At 43.0% G+C, this 26,432-nt stretch overlaps 1 protein-coding gene across 1 annotated transcript; it reads right to left on the bottom strand.

The window, feature by feature from the left end:
• Positions 1-930: 930 nt before the first annotated feature.
• Positions 931-25,177, bottom strand: MYLIP (myosin regulatory light chain interacting protein). The gene is made up of 7 exons (XM_069730826.1): positions 24,875-25,177; positions 17,878-18,068; positions 7,378-7,557; positions 6,018-6,215; positions 5,140-5,304; positions 4,012-4,432; positions 931-2,686 (listed from the first exon to the last, which is right to left on the bottom strand). The coding sequence occupies exons 1-7, from the start codon at positions 24,959-24,961 to the stop codon at positions 2,597-2,599; spliced, it is 1,332 nt and encodes a 443-aa protein (XP_069586927.1). The 5' UTR covers positions 24,962-25,177; the 3' UTR covers positions 931-2,596.
• Positions 25,178-26,432: the final 1,255 nt, after the last annotated feature.

The following is a 26,432-nucleotide window of genomic DNA, read 5'->3' as shown; positions in this document are numbered from 1 at the left end:
GATCACGTTTTGTTTGTTAGGCAATCCCTATATGTGTTCCAACTTAACATTTTTTGCTACTGAGTACAAGTGTGTTCAGCCTCTGTCCACCCAGCCTGACAACTGCAGCTTGTACTGAGCAGCCTGAGATTCAAGCAGCAGGGAAGAGGGACACCAAGGAGCTGTCAATCAGGCTAGGTAGCTGGAGATGAAGATTAAACTTTCAAAAAAAGGATTATACAGCCATACAGACAGATTTTCATAGCAAGTACACCAGCCTCAGCTGCTATACTGCAAGCTGGTTGATTGAACCAGATAAAGTAAGCTATGTGCCAAAGCTTTGGGGCCCCATGAAAAGCTATAGGCTTGCCTAGAACAGTCAGTACCATAAACTGAATGGAAATGTAGTGTGCATGCTCAATCGCTGCTCCATTAAAACGTGTTCTCACTGCCATCATGTCCGCTACTCTGTATAATATAATTCACACATACAAATACACACTTCAGAATCTGAATGGAAGGAATGTTGAAATTTTGCCTGGGGAGTGGAATTCCTATGCAATCCAATTTTTAATGTACGCAGTTGGTTAAACCATGCAGAAGAAAAAAAAAAAATAATAATGACTGCCAGGTTTCTATTTTCCATCGGACTGGCCACTGACAATATGAAATGTTAAGCCTTTCGTTCTTGATGACAACTGTGCATTTCCCAGTGTAAAGCGGTCATAAAGACAAAGTACACACAATAAACGTATTCTTTCAGAGCGGTTCATTATAGGAGCTGAAGGACTATCCTGCATATTTGCACTGTCAAGACGCAGTCTCAGCAACAGATTAGCTTTGTTCCTTCCAAAAGACACAAAGCAATAGAATGTCTAACTTGTAAAACAGTTAATAGCAACCATTAAATAAGCAGTGTTCAAGCAGACAGAAGAATCACAGACGTCAAGGTATCTTCAGAAATCCTTTATTTAACTAAATATAAAAGACAAGATATTGTCTACCACACTAGACGGGAAAAGACTCCAGTGTTGAATGTGGAAGCAAAAAGTCCATATTTTACAAAGTGAAAAAATAAATACCTCTCGGAATTTGAGGCTATACATCAATGTGCCATAAAAAAGTAGAGCTAATTTTTGTTTTTTTTTACTTGATTTTTGACAAAATGTCTGTGCAAAGAAACAAAATGCATAAGGAACAAATTACTGCTACATTAAGGCAATAAGAAAGGTATATAAAGAACATCTTTCCATAAAGTGACAGTGTTCATTTTCCCAGCTTTACATTTGCAGGGTATTGCACCAAAATGGTCATCTTGGCTTTTCCTATATCTGCGTAGGGAAGCTTCCACCGCTCACAGCGGGAAGTCCAACTCATTAGAACTGAGCAGAGTTTCCGACTGACCTCAAGTTGTGAAAGTCCAGATACTACACATGTATAGTGAACACCATAGATGACCATAATGCCCACGTAATAAAAGAAAATAGAGGAGGAGGATAGTGAACAGGGTGCGCAAGCTGAAAATACTACATCTGTATACATGCCGCTGACCAAAAACAACAAATACTGAACCTGATTGCTTCAGAAAAACTAAAAATTCCTTCAAAATTAAAAACCCTACAGAGAATTTAAGCCAGCAGTCCATATTTTGTGCCCTTTGACCTATAATTACTGTATAAAGTCACACTTAAAACCAGTATTACCAGAGCACATAAAGCTATTTATCCGTAAAAAAAAAATTAAAGAAAACAAAAAAACAAAAAACAAAACACTAAGAAGCATAAGTTGGACAGAAACTAAACGCTTGTTTTCTAATACTGATTAATGGGAACATTACTCTAAGAATCAAATAAATAAAATGAACAGAATATAAGCAAATAAAATAGTAGATGTTTCTATAACCTAAAATGAGCTAGTGGGCTGGTCAAGAAAAGATGGCAGAGTATAATGATTGTAATTATTTCCCTATTCTTGGTGCCCTCCTCACAAAGAAAAAAAATTAAGGTAATTTAAAATGATTCCTACTGCACATAGGGTAAAAGCAGTAATTTCCACGTTCTTGCTTACCCAGCCTTTTTAACAGTGTGCACCCCACCTAATTCACTAGGCTCTAGCAGCAATACTCGCCCACATCCCTTCCAGCAATTTCACAACTTTAGTGAATAAGGCTTCAAGTTCATGAACACCCATGGTCGTACCACTGAGAAAATAACTGGTACACTAATATTCAGTTAAAACTTTAAGAACAAGTGGCAAGGAAATGGCTTAAACTTAAAACGAACCTCTAAAACCCCTAAAAACTAGGCGTCCACCATGAGAGTACATCTAAACCAGGACTGTGCTATGTTTGGCATAAACCAAAAGTGGCTTCTCTAAAATAAAGGTCTGCTCACAGCGGAAAGAATTATCCCTCCGCAATCAAATCAATTACAAAGAAAACTGTAGAAGCAGAAGATTCCTTCTTTACAGGCGTCTTCCAGCAGAAAGATGCATTTTATCTCTTCTTCTCTTTAGTTGTAGCAAATTCAATGGTTGTAGCATTTCATAGTGTAATTCATGGCAATGTACATAAATACAGTCATTTTAAAGTGTCCAAGGCTTAATTAGGTTTTTCTTCTTAAATAACAGTCAGATTTAACAAGCTTGTGTGTGTTGGCAAGTAAACGTGCTGAACGTGATCCACCGATGCCCGGCAAACCGGACAGGACTAGGAAAGAAGGAAAGAAGTTCATTAGTACAATGAATTTGACCAACACATGTTCATGCTACTTCAAGGCAATCACAACCCCTTAAAGAACACTTATTTTTCTTTGTGTTAACATGACTATTCAGAGGCAACATGTAGAAAAGCCGCGGAGACACCATCACGTGTTTCTCAACGCAAGCAATAAATAGCCAGGTCTTTCACCGGGAAGGAACAACCACGGGAAGGGCAGCATCCAAAAAGGAAAACCACCTATGCCAAAACATGGTATCCATCCACAGACAGCTGTTTCGGGGTATTTGCCCCTCATCAGTGTGGAGTAGGAAACTGGCTACCAGGAGCAGTGCCAAGTAAAAGGACTATAAACATAAGGATGAATGACCTCGGGGAGATCAAAACATCCAACACCTGGTGAAATACCCCGAAACAGCTGTCTGTGGATGGATACCATGTTTTGGCATAGGTGGTTTTCCCTTTTGGATGCTGCCCTTCCCGTGGTTGTTCCTTCCCGGTGAAAGACCTGGCTATTTATTGATTGCGTTGAGAAACACGTGATGGTGTCTCCGCAGCTTCTTTACATGCATTTGAATATTTCCCATAAGGGATAGGGGCAGTGTTCTGGATCACTGTGTTGAGAAACACGTGATGGTGTCTCCGCGGTGTTGGATGTTTTGATCTCCCCGAGGTCATTCATCCTTATGTTTATATTCAGAGGCAACAGACATGTCATTAAACATGAACGTAACGAGTCTTTACAACTCACTCAGTCTGAAATATTAGTATTAGACTAACCTAAAACATCACTTGCACTAATTTGAGGTCATTTTACCAAGTGAACTATAATGTGCTTTATGTTCAAAGTGAACAAGATGTCTGCACGATCATCAGTGGCACAAGTAGAGTCTGATGAGGGGTGCAAATCTTGCCCCAGGGCCCGACACTTGAGTTCATATGTACCTTATTCTGGGCCCAATCCTGGTATACATGTCCCCCATTATGCCACTGTTAATGCAGATCAGAGAAAAAAAACCCTCCAAAAAGCAATTATACTCCCATCTGATCCCCCGCTGTGTGCACATCCAGTTGAAATTTGCGCTGGAGTGTGCGAGCCACTCAGCTGCACGGGCCTGATAGATACCAAGATCGATCATTAAGCCCCTGCCCATCTTCATTTTTTTGTGTACAATATGGACTATTTTACTATACCTCACTTTTCTTTTTAATTTTTTTTTTTTAACCCCACTACGAAATTACAAATCCATCAAGTTCAGATTAATAAGTGACATAGCAAGATAATTATTAAAACCACCAAATAATTTTGCAGCTACCTGTAATTGGGTGGCACATCCCTCACAGCACACCATATGCCCACACGGGCAGAAGGCAGAATTAATTTCCTCTTCACAGCACACCATGCACAGCATGGCTTCTTTCAGTTTCCTCAGCTTCTCCTGTAGCGTCTTTGTTTGCTGACAGCTGAGACTCTCGCAGCTGTTACAGTCAAGAGTACTTTCAGAGGTCTTGAGGGGGGAACCCTGCCCGCTATGGTCATTTCTTGGGTATAGATCCATAATGCCAGCATTGTACAAGGCTCTTCGTGCATGGTCGTAAACCTCCTTTGAAGTCCTTTTAATATCAAACACGTACTTCTTGCCAACATTGATATTATCATTTAAAAATAATGATGCCAGGTGTCCTTTAAGATCTCGGCTGTACTGCATCATGACAGCGCTTGTAACAGTGTCACACCTGAAATGAGAGGAGGATGGGTGAGTACATGCACCATTCTCACAAGCCCAAAGGAGTTGTACTTGTGCACCAACAAATTTATCACATTGGCCAATGAAGTGCCAAAATGGCTAACACCTTAATGCAAAGTTTGTGTAAAGCAGTTCCCATTTATCAGTAGTACAGTAAATCAAGATCACACAGACAGCCGAGTGAGGTTACAGAGCATATTCAAGTCAAAGAGGAGAGGTGGGAAGAGAAGGCGAGAAAAGCAGAGCGAGGTCAAGAGATAATGCAGATTCTAGCTAACTCACACCAAGGCTGGATTGAGTTACACTACTCAATACTGTAGTATAAAGATGGATTCACAGTTACACAACACAATACTGTAGTTTAAAGATATAATCACTTTAAAAAAAAAAAAAAACGTTTTCCCCTCTACAGGCAAAGTATATATATATATATATATATATATATATATATATATATATATATATATATATATATATATATATATATATATATATATATATATATATATATATATATATATTAGGACAGGACACAATCTTTGTCAACACCATTCCACTCTGGCCTACACACATGGGGTCCTGTAAACAGAATCCCCCTTATCATTTCCATGCGCCACAGTAAGGCAACTAAAAGAGGTGGTCTTATCCCAAATTAAAATTAAATTGCTCACGTTACCCCCTTCACAGTCCACTAACCTGTAAAACGCATGTGTCTCTGTTATTGCCCGGTAGAGTCCGCTGGCTGCTCGGGTGCTGATCACTTTAAAAAGAAGAACCAAACTGTTTCCGGACTCCTTGGTTATTGTCAAGTATACATTCTTTCCAGATTGTGTTGCCATTTGAATCACTGGATATGTAATCCTAATTCAGGAGGGGGTGGGAAAAAAAAAGAAGATACAATAAGAAACTGAATAAATCCAATCAATTGAGGTTGCATCAATAACAGACTTTGCAAACAAACAAGGTCCTCCACCTAGGAGCACAACTGATTAACTTGCTGTGCATTTTCTATCCTGACACTAAACGCTCTTATCTGATTTGCATATGGAAAAAATATTGAATGAAGTGTCATCAATAAGAAGTCCTCTATTCTTTCAAGTAGAGACTTGCAAAGAGCATTTCTTGTACCGGGCACATTCACCCAGTGAGAACTGTTGAATATATTACATTTCACCTGCAGCGTCATCCTGGCCAGAGACAACTGCAATATGGTTTTTATTTATTTTTTTTAACTACAGGAAAGCCTACCGATGACGCTTCACGTTTTTGTTCACCAACTCACTTTATACCAAATCGGACTATGTAGAGTTAATCGTCAAGTCAAATTAGCAAAATAGGACAGCCAACAGCCACACTTGCGCTAACACAATGTTTGAGAACTTTGTAACCCTTTTTCAATACATAAACACATTGGGTTACTCAACACCACAACGATGACACGAATTGCACCACGTTGTTCCAAAACAGGAAGCATCTGCAGACACAAGGTCGTGCTACAAGACACATGATGGTCTGACCGCCGTATTTTTATTAACAGAGGCTGGCATGCGGCAGAACTTTTACATAATACCTACCTATTAATTGGGCTGAAGTCCTCTTTGCAGATGGACACACCTTCAGGGCCTATTCCAATTACCAGCTTCTGACCTTCTGCGTCTCGCACAGAATGCCACTCGACCCCATAGTTTTCCAGCGTGGACACGATCTGTAGAACCTGGTATTCCCCTGATGCTTGGCTCAGTCCTTCCAAGCTTTTGTGCTTTTCAATAATACTGTAAGGTGACAAGAGAAGACAGGGCGTTCACTTGGAGGAACAAGCAAGGAGCATGACAAAAGCAGCAGATCTAACAAAGTACCTGGAACTAATCTTTAGTGCAGGCTGAGCTATGGAAAAAGCAGGATTGCGCATCCTCTGCTAATCTCCCCTCCGTCATTCTAAGCCCTGTTATGATTAGAAGACGGTCCGCTGCATGCACATATTGCTACAGAATAATCTTATTACAGCAAGGAGAGGGATTTATTTTTTTTAAATATATGTATACTGACTTAAGCCAGCAGAGCTGTAGTGTGCAGTGTCCAAGTGTTAAACAATTGAAGGCACGTCGCCCCCATTTTACTTGTCAGGGTGAAGCAGTACATTAACCAGCTATTATACTACATTAGCAGGACTGGAATCTGCATTCATGCAGCCCTCTGTAATGGAGGCAGTAAAAGGCCTGTCTGGACTGAGAGCAGCAGCTAGATATGCTTAGATGTCCTAAGATATTTAACTAGTAAAAGTTTAAAAAAGTCAAACACAAAAAAAACACCCCAAATCTAAGACATGGTTAATAGTCTAGCTTTGTGGCAAGCTAAAGACCCGCCGCCCCCGGAAGAAGCTGGCGGCGAAACGCGTGTCGGGGTGAGGGGACGCCCGGTGAAGCTCTGCAGCAGGTAACATACCCTTCTTTATTATAATCTTACCTCCCTGGTTAATTGAGGCTGTTCATGCCCATTATAGTGGCATATATTCATTACTTGGGATGGTCTAGATATTTTGTTTAGGATCCATTTGTTTAGGGTCCTGGGTATGCATTGATATATGCTGCGGATCTTCTCATCGATTCAGTTGGTACATGCTCAGCATTATTGACATAGAAGTTTTTTGTCATCCACTAGCATGTGTAATATGCAGATGGTTGCTGTATGTTCATATATTCCAATATCTACTCTGTTCTGTGGGGGTCCCTTAGTACGGTTATTCTCGGATTTATCAACTGTTCTTTTATATTATATTTATTGATAATAAAAATAATTTTTACTCTTTATTTGTGGGATCTCTTCTTGTCCCCATTGAGATTGCCATGGGACCCTTGTTGTTATAAAGACCCATTTTGCATTATTACACATGCATAGAAAATAGGCAGACCATTCCGGTCAATTGCAGTTTTCTACCTTTCTAACGTAGCCGTTTCGTATTCCTTCGTCCAGAGATTGTGGTATCGGGCAGTGTTCTGATTATAGTCTCCATATTCCAACTGGGCAATCAGAGCACTCAGCTCCACCGCTTGCTCTAGAGAACACTGCAGACGACCAACCAGGAGATCATCCTTTATGTGCAAGAAAAACATGTGCCTAATCGAAAGACATGGAGAAAAAAAAGAAAACACATGTAAGATTAATCTTACTGGGTGCATCTGATATATTGCAGCATCTTATGCAAACATATTTAGATTTCACAAACCAAATTATTTTGTCCTAGGAGTTGGTTATCATCAAAACATGGAACGCAAGAGGTGCCAGATTTTATACACGAAAAAAAAAATACACAAGCTTTAACGTACTGTCCCTCGCACACACTGTACAGCCAGACAAAAATAGATAATTAGTCTGCCGACACTATTTTGAGAGAAAACAAAACGTGGGCAGATAGTGGTAATGTTGGCATCAACCTCACACTTCCGGATGACTGATGTCTGTTATTAAAATACAAGAGCATTACCCGTCCTAAGATGAGGATCTCAAAGACGCGTGCTGGGACAAAGGACATAACGCGCCTAGAACACGTGCATAATAGGCCAATTATGGAATGCATCAGACTAGAGCAGGTCGAATAGCAAGAACCAATCTATCTGAATGAAGTTGCACGCTATTTTACCTATGTCGTAATTGCCAACTAAAAACAGAACAAAAGTTGCACTTTGTAAAATGAACCAATAAGTGCAGCCACTGTTAAATAGGGAAGATGTCGTACCCTGAAATAACAATGTTGCTGCCCAGTTACAGGCACAAGTCCGCTACAGATTGGCAGAAACCATGCGAACAACGTTAAAATAGGATTGTTGCGCCTGGTTTGTCTTGTGATGCTTAGCATATATGGAAAGGAAACTCTCCAAACGTATACAGGCACATCCTAAAATTACAAGGAAAAAAAACAAAAAACAAACAAGTGTTTTTTTTTTTTTTTTAAAGATATGCTTCTTATATTAACAAAAAGTGGTTGATGGCAAAATTGGGGGATATGTTGGAGCTGTACATCTGTCCAATAGGTCCACATTTGTGAACAGAGCATAGACTTTTCAAGCACCACTCCAGAGGCGTTTTATTATTTCAGCGGTGGAGTGGTGCTACTACATTAACTTCCGACACTAGTATTCTACTTACCAGCCACCATCTTCAGCTCTTCCCAGTGCCTCTCCAGTCTAGCCAGTCTGTGACCACAACTTGTGAGTGACCAGTAGTCAGCGGTAACGGTCACAAGTTCTCAATGGAAATCTATGAGAGCCGCGTTCTGCATCTCAGACTTACAATGACTTCCGGGAAAAACTGGAGCGAACCAGACAGTGGCAGGTAAAGTGCTGATTTTTTATTTATTTATTTTTTTTTAAAAAGTAATCTCAGTTCATTGTGATCATATGCAGAACAAAAAGGAAGAGAACGGGTGATAACCGTAATTAGCAGGTGACAATTGCACATTTTACACTAGAATAAATTAGGAGCGAATCTGTATATTTTAACACAGTATCTAACGTATTATATCATTGACAATGATGTAGAAGCCACGTTCTCATTACACTTGGGGAAATAAATCCTTGCTTTATTAAGAGATGGCAGAATGGCCTCAGCCCTTCTCCTGACAGACGAATGAAAGCACAGCATGCTGCTCCATGATCTATATGGAGGCCTGTCAAAAATGGATTCTAACAAGACCACTGTTCATTCGTGTAATCCTTGTCTCATCCAATCCCTGCCTGTGATGTGAGCTGTGCCGGCATGCACATGACCTTAGGATCGATCAGTTTTGCACACATACCCTTCTCATAGGGCGGCATACAATTCACTATAAGAGATTGCGCCATGTTGCCAAGCGAGTGCAAGACTTAGAGGAACATTGTGGCAACATGGAGTGTGTGGTGGTCTTTACCATCATCCCATGGGCACCTGGTGTGCTGCTCGAAATCATCTGTCCATATTTTGTGTATGAGCGTATGCACACAGCCTTAAAGGGCTTGGGCCACAATGAACATTTTAAATCAATAGATCTTGGACTAACAATAAGTTCCATAATTGGATGTGTTAAATAAAAAAATGAGGAGTAGAGTAAACAGACAGGACAGCAGGAGATCACAGCTGCTGCTTTCTGTGAGACAAAACATTTCCCAGTTTACTTAAAGGGGTTGTCCACTACTAGGACAACCTGTTCTTAAACTAAATGTTCAGTGCTACCTCCGTTCCAGCAGTGTCTGCACTCGCAGTCCCGGGACTTTAATGCGGTGAAATGACGTGTGCTGTTGGCGCCCAATCAGCGCTGGCGTCACGGTCTCCGCCTTCACACAAACTGAACATGAAGAGGAAGTCTGAGACTAGCTGCAGCCCTGGCCTCCTCTATATCTTCAGTTCATAGAAAAATGGAGACTGAGGCCAGCTCTGATTGGGCGGTGGGATTCACGTGTCACAACACCGCATCACAGCCCTGGGACGGAGAGTGCAATGATTTATTTTGAAATAATCAGCGCTGGTGTCATGTATCAACTCCGCATCACAGCCCTGGGAGAGCGAGGGCTGACACTGTGGAAACGGCACCGACACACACTGGAGGGGAGTACAGGCTTTAATATTTTATCAAGGTCATTGTCATTCATCAGTGTGCCATATATATGTGTTTTTATATTTTGTAGTTTAACCCCTTAATGACAGCCAATACGTCTTTTAACTGACCTGAGATATAAGGGAATAGCCTTCCCATACAGGTGATAATCCAGCAGCCGTATGCTGTACACTATAGCTGACAACTTGCTGCATCAGCCACGATCAGTGTTTGCACCATCCAAATCTATTTAACCCCTTAGATCCTGCTGTCAATAGTAACTACATAATTATAAATGGATAACCGAGTGTGGGGGCTTCATATTTATACAAATTGGTGCCCTCAGATCATGACTGTGTGGTCCTGATGTTTGCAATTGCAATTCACGACCAAATAGCGGCCTTAAAGTCTGACGGCTATAGTAATCTGTTCAGAAGTTAGAAGCATTTAGGTGGTAAAAATACACTTTTTCATTTCTGTCATACCACTTTGCATTAATTCCTGTAAAGCACCTGAAGGGTTAATAAAGTACCCAACAGCATTTTTCAGTATGTCAGGGGGTGCCGTTTTTAAAATGGTATCACGTTTGGGGGTTTCCCAATATATGGGACCCCTAAAGTCACTTCAAACATGGATAAGTCCCTAAAAAAAATAAATTTTGTAAATTCCCTTGAAAAAATGAAAAATTACTGCTACATTTTTAATCCTCCTAAAATGCTAGCAAAATAAAATAACATTTTACAAATGGTGCTGATGTAAAGCAGACATGTGGCAAATGTTATTTATTAATGGTTTGCTGTGGTTTGACTTCAGGGATAATTATTCAAATTTTGAAAATTGCAAATTTTTTAAAATTTCTCAAATTTTTGATATGTTTTGTGTTTATTTATAAAAAATATCGACCAAAATTTACCATTATCATAAAGTATAACGTGTCACGAAAAAAACAATCTGAAAATCACTGGGATTTGTTGAAGCGTTGCAGAGTTATTACTACATAAAGTGACACTGGTCAGATTTAAAAAAAATTGGCTCCATCACTAAGGGGTTAATTCTGTAAGTATATTTGATTTGCTGTACATAGACTTTGTAATCTTTGTTATTCCTCGATTATAAATATACAAAATGTAGTACCGAAAATCTAATGTTTTATGATAAAAACACATGGAGTAATTTTCATCAAAAATTGAAAATCTCGAAATCCTGATGCGATAGCCAAAAACGGAGTTCATATTCGTAATCAGCAGCCAAAATTGACTTAAAATATTTTAAAACTTTTTGCCAGAAAAATTGCGTTGACCAGTGTTCTCTTATAACAGGAACATTTTTTTTATCTACTATATAATTGTCTAAGGGTCACTTTCGTCTTTCTGTCTGTCCTTCTGTCTGTCACGGATATTCATTGGTCGCGGCCTCTGTCTGTCATGGAATCCAAGTCGCTGATTGGTCGTAGCAAAACGCCCACGACCATTTCCACGACAGGCGCAGTCCGGCGGCAACATGGCCGCTCCATCCTCCCTGCAGTCAGTGCCCGATCTGTACTCCCCTCCAGTCTGCCCTCACACAGGGTTAATGGCAGCGCTAATGGACCGCGTTATGCCGCGGTGTAACGCACTCCATTAACGCTGCTATTAACCCTCTGTGACCAGCTTTTTAACTATTGATGATGCCTATGCAGCCTCAATAGTAAAAAGATCTAATGTTAAAAATAATAAAAAAAATCATCATATACTCACCCTCGGCGCCTTTCCCGCTCCTCGCGACGCTCCGTTGACCGCTCCATGCAAGCGGCAGGTTCCAGTGGCAAAGATGGTATGCGACAAGGACCTGCCATGACGTCATGGTCATGTGACCACGACATCACAGGTCCTGCGAGAAATACCTGCCATGACGTCGAGGTCATGTGACCGTGACGTCATCACAGGTCCTGCGCCCATACCAACTCTGGGACCGGAAGCTGCCGCGTGCACCGCACACAGGTGCCAGGACTTCAGAGGGTGAGTATATGTTTATTTTTTATTTTAAGTCTGTATACTACATGGCTCTGTGCTGTATACTGTCGCTGTGCAATATACAGCGTGGCTGGGCAATATACAGCGTGGCTGGGCAATATACTGCGTGGCTGGGCAATATACTGCGTGGCTGGGCAATATACTGCGTGGCTGGGCAATATACTGCGTGGCTGGGCAATATACTGCGTGGCTGGGCAATATACTGCGTGGCTGGGCAATATACTGCGTGGCTGGGCAATATACTGCGTGGCTGGGCAATATACTGCGTGGCTGGGCAATATACTGCGTGGCTGGGCAATATACTACGTGGACATACATATTCTAGAATACCCGATGCGTTAGAATCGGGCCACCATCTAGTTTAAAATAAACATATGTATGGGGTCCAGGCTGACTGATGGTCAGTGGACAGGAAGGTAGGGGGTGGAGAAGTCAATCACACACATGCCACAGTAGATTGCAGAACATTGTTCTCCTGGGGATAAGCCGATTGTCAGCCCGCAGCTTTCTCAGAGAACAGAGAAGAACCAAGCGAGCTCTCCTGTGTAGGAAAGTCTGCCGTCCGCCAAACCTTTACATCTAACATTTGAATAGTGGTCTGAAGATGTAAAAAATTACACTAAGGGTATAAAAAAAACAAAAAACAAAAAAACAGGGATTGTAGGGAAAATTGTTGTATAGATGTGCTCCCAGTGTTTGTGTGGGTTTCCTCCAGATTCTCCAATTTTGTGTCACACTCCAGACATCCTGATAGGGTATGTAGATTGTGAGCCCCAATGGGGAGAGGGATGAGAATGTCTGTAAAGCGCTGGGGAATTAATGGCACTATACAAGTAAAAACAAATACAATAAATAAAGACAAATCCCATCCACACCTGGATGTTTGTAAATGTCTTTACAGCACCAAGTTTCTCAAGTGTCCCCGAGTTTCCATTCGCTTATAAACACAAGCTTTTGGCATACACTTGCCAAACAAAAATGTATTAGCGGTAGGAAATGGTTAATCATATTTAATAACACAAAAGTAAGGGACACAGCCATAACCGGGGAGGAGGAAGTCTCTGCACCTGGCGCTCTCTAGTTACATCCCTCATTGTGTGTGACCTTTCCCCTACTTCCACCGACAGCGGCTTTATATACAGCACCTGCAGCCGTATACCGCACCGATGTGGCCAGACTGATGACTACACAGCGTCAACACCGCCGGCTATACGGAACACATCCATCGCCATTCCTCAGTGTTAGGCCATGTTCACACATTGCACTTTTGCTACTTTTTAATGCAAATTTAAACAGCGTTTTACACTGCTAGCAAAAGCTCTGAGACTTCAGAAATCTCATGCACACATTTGGTTTTTTTTCCCTGACTGAATTGGAAAACTGCAGCTTGTCACTTCGTTCAGCGTTTTTTCATCCATAGAAAGCAATGGGCAAGTGCAAAAAAAAAGCATCAAAACGTTGCCAGCAGTTTTGGCTATGATTTTAGTGAAAAAAAAAAAAAAAAAAGTGGAGCAGGATTTGAAAGATTTATTTCTGTGATTTTCTCAAGTTTAAACCAATATTGCTGTCTCCTCACATGAGAATAGCAGTTAGGATTAATACAATTTAATTAAATGAGTGATGTATTAAACATTGCCTGACCAATGTGAGAAATTGAATAATACCCGTCCAACTCAATGGTGCTGACCAACGTGTGAAATTGAATAATACACATCCAACTCAATGGTGCTGACCAACGTGTGAAAGTAAACCGCGTCCGTCCTACAAATGCTCTGCTAACATCTCCGGTAAACCATTCCAAACCAATTCAACTCGCACGCTGCTACATTTGGAATTATGTATTTTATCATCAACTTTTTCGTTCAGAATAGTCATTTTTTCAGATACGATCTTAAACACTAAATTTGATCAATTTGCCCTTTTTTCCCAAAAATAATATTTTATTGCTTTACATGTGTCTTGCATGGCTGGCCTAACACCTTGCATTGTTCATGCTTGTATGGGGGAAGCAAAGCTGAACTTTGGGATCCTGAAAAACGCAGCAAAACCAGCTTTTTGTCTACAGCTTTCAAAATGTTAAGACATCAGGTTTCTGATGAAAAAAAAAAAAAAAAAGGCAGCAGCAAAAAAAGCAACATGTGAACATATCTCATTGATTATGGTGTTAAAGAACGGCCATTTTTTTTTTAATTAAATGTGTGTATGTAATGTAGTGCGAGTCAATTAATATAATCACTTACCATACCACTGCTCTCTCCGGAAACTAGTCGTCTCACCATGTATGAGCCAGAGGTCTTAGGCTACTTTCACACTAGCGTCAGCCCGTCGCAGTGTGTCGGGCCGACGTACCGACGCATCCTGTGCAACGCAACACAACGGGGGCAGCGGATGCACTACTACAACGCATCCGCTGCCCCATTGTGAGTTGCGGGGAGGAGGCGGCGGAGTTCCGGCCGCGCATGCGCGGTCGGAAATGGCGGACACAACGCACCAAAAAACGTTACAAGCAACGTTTTTTGGTGCCGACGGTCTGCCACAACACGACGTGTGGCAATGCGTTGCTAAAACAAGCCTATGGAGAAAAAAAACGCATCCTGCAAACATCTTTGCAGGATGCGTTTTTTCTGCAAAACGACGCATTGAGACGTGCATCGTACGACGTTAGTGTGAAAAAAGTAGCCTTGCATTGTAAAAGACAGCGTGACCTGGACAGTCTGCAGGGAAGAAGAGCGCTGGACACCGGGGAGAGCAAGGGTAGGTGTGTGTGTGTAAAAACAATTAAACACTTTAATAATGGACAGTATGTGTGATTTTTTTTTTTTTTTGCAGATACATGGACTGCAAACAATCCTGGACACGAGAGCAGCACCGTATATAAAATACATATGTACATGTTCTATCCTTGACACCCACGGATTGTACATGGACATAAAAATCTGAGGCCTTACTCATCAGCATAATTCCTAAAGCAATAAATTAGAGAGTGTAAAAAAAAGGGGGGCAGATAATTTTAATGTGTACATCATTAAGTTAATTTAATGAATTTGTTAAAGCACTAGATGAATTTCATAACACGTTATAAAAATGAAGCGACGTTTGTAAGATAAAAAACGCACAGGCTTTACAGGTATGCAAAAAAGGAAAGGCAGAGAGTGCAGCTTCTGCCTAGAAACCAGACACTCCAACCAACCAGGCCGTCTCCTCTTACACCAATCTATATTCCACATCTCAAGCCAACAGCTATTACCGGAGGTTACTAGGAGTCAATGACCCAGAGTTACACTGCCGCCATAAATTACAGGCATGTGACTTCCTACAAAGGAAGCTCAAGAAATATTTAGCCAGAGTAAGTGACGCTGCGCTCTAACACAAGCATAGACAACAAATTTATTCAGCGTGTAGGTGTTCGGCTAGAAATGGTTTGTTATCAGACTCGGGCTGGAAGTGACATGAACACATTATGCTTTGCACATTCCAGAAATACATTTGTTAAGTGTCCCTAACAATAAGCAGGTGACAAAGTGTCCAGCTGCTGGGACCCAAGTCATTGGCCAGAATCAAACCTGCCCGACCATGGATTTAATGGCCTCAACCGATGCAGGAAAAAGAAATCTATTTGTACTGTGTCCACCATTAGATAGAAAAACCTTTATTTGAGAGTCCTCAGTGGTTGATATAATCTTTTCAGCCAGTTATACTACTTGTGGTCTCGTCATCAGGTTTAGTATAACTAACCACCCCAGTATTTTTTTTTTTTTGCGGTGCTGGAGTGGTGCTACTGACGTAAGGTTCCCCGAACCCAGTCTTATACTTAACACTCGCCCTCTTAAACAGTTCCCTGATCTGCCCGTCCCACGTTGGACGGGCACAAGAACAAGCTGCCGTGGTGCTTTCATTGAGCTTCACACGATGAATGGACAGGTCAGGTCCTCTACGTGGCGTCACTCCTCTCGAGTAACTTAAAATTCCTTGTTGAGGCATTCAGGAGCGGGAATCCTAAATCAGACGGTTTTCAACTTTATGTATGAAACACATAGGACCATAAAATTCCAACAGTGAAAAAAAAAAAAATGTACAAAAAAGCCAAAACAAAACCCATGAAGAGAAAAAATGTAAGGAATTAAAGGAACTTTCCACATTGTACATTTAGGCTAAATTCACACTAGGCGTTTTGGCAGCTTTTTTATGCATTTTTAATGCAAATTTTCAGCTACGCTTTACATTTCAGAAATCTCATGCACACATCTTGTTTTTTGTCATCAATATTTTGTACTTTGCGTGTTTTTTTTTGTACAATGGAGCATGTCACTTTCAGCATTTTTCACCCACTAAAATGAAAGGGTGGTGAATAACACATTGAAAAAAATGCACCAAAAACACAGGTATCAGGTTTTGCTGCATTTTTTGTGCCAAAACCTGATTCTATAGAAAAGGACTTAGCCCGACCTGTGGACTGCATGGTATACAGAAGAAGAAGTAGGGCAGAATAAATATATAGGTTTATTGGAATAGACTTTGCATAACTTGTATTTTAGTCATTAAAATCCCTGGTGTTTGTATGTAAGAGTCCAGCAGGCGGTCCTTCTCAGTGACTGACAGCCATCTGCATGCACGGTCATACAGGGAAGACTGTCAGTCACCGAGAAGGACTGCTCATTGCATACAATGAATAAAATGACAGTTATCGAAACTTTTCCCACAATAAAAGTTTCTCAATCTGATCAGCTCCTGCCTATAGATCAGGCACCATTTTAAGCATAACAGGTTTCCTTTAAAGTCATTGCACAAAATAGATCTAACAACGACAAGCCACCTGGTGTCTATTCTGAAATCCTCTGACGACACTAATAAATTATTCACAAGTACTGTACCCTACGCACAACATACAAAACCATAAAAAACGTACAATGCCAAATTCCAACAAGACGTCTACATGGCCCCAAATGTGTATTTCGCTTATACACATTTATACTGTACTTCCTGGAAAAAAAAGGCTTATCTGGCACCAGGAGCTGGACAAAAAAAAAAGCGGAGCCGGGTAGAGGGAGGGAGCTTCCTGCTCTGCTGCACTTGTGGTTTGTATGACCTATAATAACACAGGCTGCTATATGAGGTTACTACAGGGCAGACTCCAAAGGAAGGAGGTTAACCAGAGCCACTCTACTTCCCTATACAACAAAGTATACACACAAAGATGGCCCTTTGTTTCGAGACCTTGCTGTTTATTATCCCTAGCAAGAACCATACACTGCATGCATTGTACGCTCAGACATGCTTGCTGATGGTTTCTCATACACAATCATGTTCAGAGCATTCTCATTATTTTATCCCGAAAAACGTCAGCTGCAAGTGACCCTTAAAATTCTGGTACAAGACAGAGATGAAAGTTCCATCCCGTGTTTATTTCCCTCCCAAAGAAGTGAATGGGTGACACCATGCGATCAGTGGAAATTCACAATTCTCTAATTTAGTGTACCACTGGTGAAATTCTAATAATCGACTATCACAAGGTCACAGAACGGTGCCCCAAGAATTAGGGCTCGCTGCGCTATGTCTCCATCTGTCAGGTATCCTGGAAAGCGTGGCGAGTCCCAGCAGCGCCACCTCAGGAGAAGTGAAGCATTACATATTTCACATTTGGATCAGAGAGCAGGAAGCGTAATGCTCAGACATGAGTGGTCCGCCACAGCTACGGTAGACACTTGACCACCGCCTAATTAACGGAAGGGGTCTCCTCTGTTAGGTAAAGTGGCTTTTCTAAACCAGACCCCTTACTGTATTTAAGGAAATGGTAGCAGCGAGGAAAAACATTATGGAAATAACAAGAGCTGGCTAAAGAGAAGAAGAAAGTATTACCTGGTCTGCTCCTGGAGAATGAGATGGGGCTCCACAAAGAACTTGACTCTTAGCTTCATCCTGAAAGGAGCCAGCCCGTCCATCTGCTGGGATATTCGATTTCTCAGATTCAGCCATAGACTTTCGCCCTTATTTCCACTGAACTGTAAGCCAAAGTAATCCACTTCAATAATGCCTAGCCGTTCACAAACCTGAAAACAACCAGAAAGAGATTTAGGCATGTTACAAGTGTCTTCTGTAAAAGCACTGCTGTGCTGTGTAAGACACTATCGAAAAATAACAAAAGGCACCCCATTATAAGAAACATAGCCGCTACAGAGAAAACTGCCATCTCCCTAAGGCTGCATTCACACAGTGCAGGACGACCTAGTGCCGGCGGAAGTCGGACAGATCCTGGAGTGAGTCATGAGACCGAGTATGCCCTATCCTCATTGATTTTTTTGTTTTTGGATCAGGCCCAGCCTTTGAAATCTATGTAAGACGTATTAAACATGTCAGAAATGCTTTGTACTTCGGAATTCCATCAGCGTTTAACCGATACATTGCCAAGTCAATGGATAATTAAAAACAAATAAAAAGTAAAAAAGGTTTAGAACAGTTTACCCAATAAAAAAAACAAAAAACAAAATTGGACAGTACTTTGATGCAATTTGTGTGCTGTCCCTTTTTCATGGACTGTGATAGGAGAGGAGTGGCCAGTGTTATATACTGCGTGAGCTGTGCTATATATTACGTGGCCAGTGTTATATACTACCTGAGCTGTGCTATATTATGTGGCTAGTGTTATATACTGTGTGAGCTGTGTTATATACTGCATCGCCTGTGTTATATACTGTGTGGCTGCTATATACTGCATGGGCTGTGTTATATAGTACATGGGCTGTGTTATATACTGTTTGGGCTGTGTTATATACTGCGTGGCCACTGTTATATATTGCGTGGCCTGTATTAACGCATCGGGTATTCTACAATATGTATGTACGTATCTATGTATATAGCAGTCACATAGTATATAACACAGGCCACGTAGTATTTGTCTGCTATATACTACGTGGCCTGTGCTATATACTATGTGGCTGCTATATACATACATATTCTAGAATACCCGATGTGTTAGAATCAGGCCACCATCTAGTAAAATAATAACCGATGTGAATGAGCCTTAACTATTACTCTGGGGCAGACAAACCACCACACATTGCGGACTGACAGGCCCTGAAACAGACATGCTGGCACACGCTCAACCACTGATCGAGTGAGCAAACACACAAAGCAAATTCCTGCTGCACTTTACTAACACAAAGGTCCGAATTACCACAGTATTTCAAGCCAATATCATCCAATATGTACCTGACCGTCCTGATAACAGAGTCAAATCTGGACACACTGTTTGCCCTGGACATTTATAGGAGTGAAATGCACTATCCATGACTATATCACCAGGAATATAGGAGCTGGGTCTGGTTTTAGCAAATAAGGTGTAAAACTTAAAAGGATAACACACAATGAAAATGTTATACACCTTTACAGAATACATTATTTATCAATTTCATCTGGCTTTTAAAAGATTAGTCTACTAAAAAAAAAATATATATATATATATTTTACAACACTGGGCTCATAGTGGTGTTAAACCGAAAACACTCACCTACCATACTACCACCGCTCCATGATGCCCCCCACAAGAGCAAGCCCAGAACATTTCAGGGGACACCTGTAATTGTACAGAACAACAGTGCTAATATATAAAAGGGTTTTCCTTTCTGTATCTAACCAGCGCCATGGGTCTAGTTTTAAGAAGTTTTTCCTTCACAGTGGACAACTCCTATGAGACACCTAATAGAATGGGATTCTTTGGGATGTACTGCACAGAGGTAGCTTCCACGAGACAAGATTTCCATAGCGCCAAAAAAGTGGTTTTGGAGGAAACACTGCACACTTTGCATAGGGTTAAAATCACCAGCACAATTTGACAAACCACAGATTTAAAGTCCACACTATTCTCCAGTGTGGAGAGATTTTGGGAAATGTTTGTGAAATGTATTTTTACAATCATCAGTCCATGCTACAGCCAACTTGTGTTTTGTGCGTGCATCATTAGACTATGATGACACATGGCTTGGTACCAGACATACCTCTGCAGTGAGCCATGTATGTACTCATTATATAGGCAGATTTCCATCCCTAAGTAGTAATTAAACTTTCTACTGAATTGCAGCAAGATGAGTTTTTGAAAATCTCGAGATGCCGCTATACAAAGTGTCAAAGAAGATTGCATTACTCCATTATACCAGTATTTGCCGAGGTATATATATATATATATATATATATATATATACATACATACATATATATATATACACATACATACATACACACACATTTTATTCTCAACTTGGCACAAAGGAGTTGCAGTTTGAGCAAAGTAATAAAGGGGATTTTTCCAAGGTGGCATTGCGCCATTCTGCAAATCTTCAGCACTTGGCAGTTCTGGTAGAACAGTCTGATCAAACTTACGTTTTTCACTTAATTACAGACAAAAAAATTGCTTCACTGTAGAAAAAAAAAAAAAAAAAAAGCTTGTAAAGAAAGAACAGTCAGACCTCGTAGATACATGTAATACATATTCAGGTACACTGGGACTATTAATCACGTGGGTGTTCAGAGATTCATGCTCCATTTCTTCTAGGTCCTAGACAATGGCTTTGACTAGAATACATATAAGCTGATATCGGAGCTCATTTTCCAGACACTGACAGTTGTTTGTTAAAAAACAATTGCAGTGCTAGTGAGCATAATTTCTGGTACAGTAACAGCCATGAAAAGGCGGCTTTCATCCACTAATACACTGTATGAGTCTGCTGTTAGGAGAAGAAGAGAATCATTATTATTAATGCGTAGAGCTACAATTAACCAATAATGGTGCCACAGTCAACGGCCCAAGATTAGTAATGTCCATACCTGCACTAAAGCAAAGTACGGCCCTGTCCTACAGACAAATGTTAGGTGTCAATGGATACAATCTTTGAAGATTGTAACTGAAAACACATTCCAGATATAGAAGTTAAAATAGAAGTGAACTCCAGTAACCCGGTTTTTCCGCCTTTGGAGAAGTCAGCAGCGAGTAGGAATGTGGGAGCTGAGTAAGATTCTGAAGCAAGTATGAATCATGGAAAACAAAAATACAGATTTTCCATGTATCCTGTGTTATAGAGCAGCTCGTACCACAACACTGTCGGCCACCGCTGAGCTCAAGAACAAGAGGGATCCAGGAGAAGAAGAAGAGAACAAGAGGGATCCAGGAGAAGAACAAGAGAACAAGATGGATCCAGGAGAAGAAGAAGAGAACAAGATGGATCCAGGAGAAGAAGAAGAAGAGAACAAGATGGATCCAGGAGAAGAAGAAGAGAACAAGAGGGTTCCAGGAGAAGAAGAAGAGAACACGATGGATCCAGGAGAAGAAGAAGAGAACAAGATGGATCCAGGAGAAGAAGAAGAGAACAAGAGGGTTCCAGGAGAAGAAGAAGAGAACACGATGGATCCAGGAGAAGAAGAAGTTAACAAGAGGTTTCCAGGAGAAGAAGAAGAGAACACGATGGATCCAGGAGAAGAACAAGAGAACAAGATGGATCTAGGAGAAGAAGAAGAGAACAAGATGGATCCAGGAGAAGAAGAAGAGAACAAGAGGGTTCCAGGAGAAGAAGAAGAGAACACGATGGATCCAGGAGAAGAACAAGATGGATCCAGGAGAAGAACAAGAGAACAAGATGGATCCAGGAGAAGAAGAAGAGAACAAGAGGGTTCCAGGAGAAGAAGAAGAGAACATGATGGATCCAGGAGAAGAACAAGAGAACAAGATGGATCTAGGAGAAGAAGAAGAGAACAAGATGGATCCAGGAGAAGAAGAAGAGAACAAGAGGGTTCCAGGAGAAGAAGAAGAGAACACGATGGATCCAGGAGAAGAACAAGATGGATCCAGGAGAAGAACAAGAGAACAAGATGGATCCAGGAGAAGAAGAAGAGAACAAGAGGGTTCCAGGAGAAGAAGAAGAGAACACGATGGATCCAGGAGAAGAAGAAGAGAACAAGATGGATCCAGGAGAAGAAGAAGAGAACAAGATGGATCCAGGAGAAGAAGAAGAGAACAAGATGGATCCAGGAGAAGAAGAAGAGAACCAGGTGGATCCAGGAGAAGAAGAAGAGAACAAGATGGATCCAGGAGAAGAAGAAGAGAACAAGATGGATCCAGGAGAAGAAGAAGAGAACAAGATGGATCCAGGAGAAGAAGAGAACAAGGTGGATCCAGGAGAAGAAGAAGAGAACAAGATGGATCCAGGAGAAGAAGAAGAGAACAAGATGGATCCAGGAGAAGAAGAAGAGAACAAGATGGATCCAGGAGAAGAAGAGAACAAGGTGGATCCAGGATAATAAGATCGAGCACTGCTCATGGGACAAGTTTATTATTCCCCGATCTGCAGCTTCTGCTGAACTACTACTCCCAGTATGCCTTGACAGTCTGAGTTTGGAAAGCATGCTGGGAGATATTTTCCGAAATGGAAACAAATGAATTACTGATTCACGAGCATTTAAGAGATTTGGATTTATGCGAGAAAACAAGTCATCGCCTAAAGGCAATAACGCCTGCAGACCCCTAATCTTTAACAACCACTTTAAATTACGGTACTTGTTTCTATCCTGCCTAAGTTTCCCCAGATCTTTGTGCCTATGATTCTAGCCTATGATTACCGTACGTTCAGATGGATTGTGGACTCTTTTTTCAAGTACGGTAGATCTGCTACAAAATACAAGTAAAATAAGTGTGAACATACCCCAACAAGGAGTTTCCAAGCCTTTGCTGTTTCCTGACCTTTTTATACTCACAAAAGCATAAAATAAACACCAAGTAATCAGAAATGTACACAGCAATAGGACAAGGCTACACGGCATACCTACAGCGGGGGAGGACTATCCGCAGCAGATCATGGAGTGTTTCGTCACTGAGTCACACGTGTTTATAAATAAGGTAAATAGCTTAGGGTACAATTCACACCAGGAAGTAACACAAGCACTAGACTAAGGAAAACACAACCCTGCGCTGATCCAGGAGCTATAGGGTTACCTTTAACCCACAGGATACATCACCAACCTGGAATAGTGCCCACTGCCGGGACAGGCTACCATTACTAATGCCCACTGCCGTGCCATGTTGCCTGGACTAATGCCCACTGCTATGCCATTTGGCCTTGATAAATGCATACAGCCATGCCAGGCCACCTGCCGTGCTACCTGCTGTAATGCCCACTGCCATGGTACCTGCTGTAATGCCCACTGCCGTGCCAGGCTACCTGCTGTAATGCCCACTGCCGTGCCAGGCTACCTGCTGTAATGCCCACTGCCGTGCCAGGCTACCTGCTGTAATGCCCACTGCCATGCCAGGCTACCTGCTGTAATGCCCACTGCCGTGCCAGGCTACCTTCTGTAATGCCCACTGCCGTGCCAGGCTACCTGCTGTAATGCCCACTGCCATGGTACCTGCTGTAATGCCCACTGCCGTGCCAGGCTACCTGCTGTAATGCCCACTGCCGTGCCAGGCTACTTGCTGTAATGCCCACTGCCATGCCAGGCTACCTGCTGTAATGCCCACTGCCGTGCCAGGCTACCTTCTGTAATGCCCACTGCCGTGCCAGGCTACCTGCTGTAATGCCCACTGCCATGGTACCTGCTGTAATGCCCACTGCCGTGCCAGGCTACCTGCTGTAATGCCCACTGCCGTGCCAGGCTACCTGCTGTAATGCCCACTGCCGTGCCAGGCTACCTGCTGTAATGCCCACTGCCGTGCCAGGCTACCTGCTGTAATGCCCACTGCCGTGCCAGGCTACCTGCTGTAATGCCCACTGCCGTGCCAGGCTACCTGCTGTAATATCCACTGCCGTGCCAGGCTACCTGTTGTAATGCCCACTGCCGTGCCAGGCTACCTGCTGTAATGCCCACTGCCGTGCCAGGCTACCTGCTGTAATGCCCACTGCCGTGCCAGGCTACCTGCTGTAATGCCCACTGCCGTGCCAGGCTACCTGCTGTAATGCCCACTACTGTGCAAGGCTACCTGCTGTAATGCCCACTGCTGTGCCAGGCTACCTGCTGTAATGCCCACTGCCTGCCGTGCCAGGATACCTGCTGTAATGCCCACTGCTGTGCCAGGCTACCTGCTGTAATGCCCACTGCTGTGCCAGGCTACCTGCTGTAATGCCCACTGCCGTGCCAGGCTACCTGCTGTAATGCCCACTACTGTGCCAGGCTACCTGCTGTAATGCCCACTGCCGTGCCAGGCTACCTGCTGTAATGCCCACTGCCGTGCCAGGCTACCTGCTGTAATGCCCACTGCTGTGCCAGGCTACCTGCTGTAATGCCCACTGCCGTGCCAGGCTACCTGCTGTAATGCCCACTGCCGTGCCAGGCTACCTGCTGTAATGCCCACTACTGTGCCAGGCTACCTGCTGTAATGCCCACTGCCGTGCCAGGCTACCTGCTGTAATGCCCACTGCTGTGCCAGGCTACCTGCTGTAATGCCCACTGCCGTGCCAGGCTACCTGCTGTAATGCCCACTGCTGTGCCAGGCTACCTGCTGTAATGCCCACTGCTGTGCCAGGCTACCTGCTGTAATGCCCACTACTGTGCCAGGCTACCTGCTGTAATGCCCACTGCTGTGCCAGGCTACCTGCTGTAATGCCCACTGCTGTGCCAGGCTACCTGCTGTAATGCCCACTGCTGTGCCAGGCTACCTGCTGTAATGCCCACTGCTGTGCCAGGCTACCTGCTGTAATGCCCACTGCCGTGCCAGGCTACCTGCTGTAATGCCCACTGCTGTGCCAGGCTACCTGCTGTAATGCCCACTGCTGTGCCAGGCTACCTGGTGTCAGGCTGGCAGGAGAGTGCTACTGTATGTAGAAAGGGGTCACCCAAACAGAAGGCAAAGTAGCGCTATACAGAAAGTACCTACCTGGTTGAGGCAGTCCTCGCCATTCGCCTTGGCATCCACCACCACCTCCATGACCACCGAGTCCGGTCTGGTCACATAGCACAGCATGGCAGCACAGAGGGAGCCTTCTCTCTATGGATAAAACTATATAAAAAAAATAAAACCTCGCGCCCCTTCCTAGGAGCGGCCTGTGTGCGGCCGGGCAACCCCTGAGGGTATCTGCATGGAGAGGAGGGAGCGCAGGAAGGAACCAGCTGCCAGCAGCCTCCACACAAGGGAATGGAGAGTCCGAGCAGACCGTCCCCGTCTGACTGCCACATAAGCCCTCCCCCCGGTACAAGGCACGCCCACTCTCGCTCATTGGCTGCTGTACTAGAGCCTGCACTAGTAGAGCATGCGCACTGGGTTACACTGAAGCCGGGAGCTGAGAGGGAAGGCCGGGAAGTGCCAGCGCGCAACAGAATCATCGGCCCTGGAGAAATGTCATGCGTGTGAAGACACCTAGTGGTCACAAGGAGAACAGCTGTAATATCACGGTAACGGGGAAATAAGGACTAATATTAGTATATATTAGTCTCCTTTAGCTGGCTGCAGTCCATTATGCTTCTCATTGTCCTGACGATCTGCCCCTCTCGCTACCAGTTCGGGTCTAGGTGCTCTGTCAAATGTTGCTTCCTCTTACAGTACAACTAGATTGTTATGGACAGGGGGATTTTCCCTAGAAATGTTTGCATGGAGTTCTCCATAAGGTAAATCCGCCATAATGGAAGCACAAGGCAGCAGTCACCTCTCCTGACATGTCTGTCAGTAATAGTGGTATTACTTCTGAAACTACAGTCCGGGTCCATTCTTCACATACAGGCAGGGCCATATTTGCCACTAGGCACTTAAGGGCATGTGCCTAGGGCCCCAGGATGCGGGGGGCGGCACCTGAGCAAGTTTGTTTTTTCTTTAAAGCCTGGGATAATGTGTGGGGAGAATTTGAGTGGGGATGGGGGGATTTATTGTGTGTGGGGAGAATCTGAGTGGGGATGGGGGGATTTATTATGTGTGGGGAGAATTTGAGTGGGGGGGGATGGGGAGATTTATTATGTGTGGGAAGCATTTGAGTGGGGGGGATGGGGGGATTTATTATGTGTGGGAAGCATTTGAGTGGGGATGGGGAGATTTATTATGTGTGGGAAGCATTTGAGTGGGGGGGATGGGGGGATTTATTATGTGTGGGGAGAATTTGAGTGGGGGGGATGGGGGGATTTATTGTGTGTGAGGAGAATCTGAGTGGGGATGGGGGGATTTATTGTGTGTGGGGAGAATCTGAGTGGGGGGGATGGGGAGATTTATTATGTGTGGGGAGAATTTGAGTGGGGATGGGGGGATTTATTATGTGTGGGGAGAATTTGAGTGGGGATGGGGGGATTTATTATGTGTGGGGAGAATTTGAGTGGGGATGGGGGGATTTATTATGTGTGGAGAGAATTTGAGTGGGGATGGGGGGATTTATTATTTGTGGGGAGCATTTGAGTGGGGATGGGGGGATTTATTATGTGTGGGGAAAATTTGAGTGGGGATGGGGGGATTT

This window comes from Ranitomeya imitator, chromosome 6, assembly GCF_032444005.1.
Source record: "Ranitomeya imitator isolate aRanImi1 chromosome 6, aRanImi1.pri, whole genome shotgun sequence".
NCBI lineage: Eukaryota > Metazoa > Chordata > Amphibia > Anura > Dendrobatidae > Ranitomeya > Ranitomeya imitator.
Note: the sequence above shows the minus strand (reverse complement) of the source record. Positions and strands in the feature narration are given on the sequence as shown.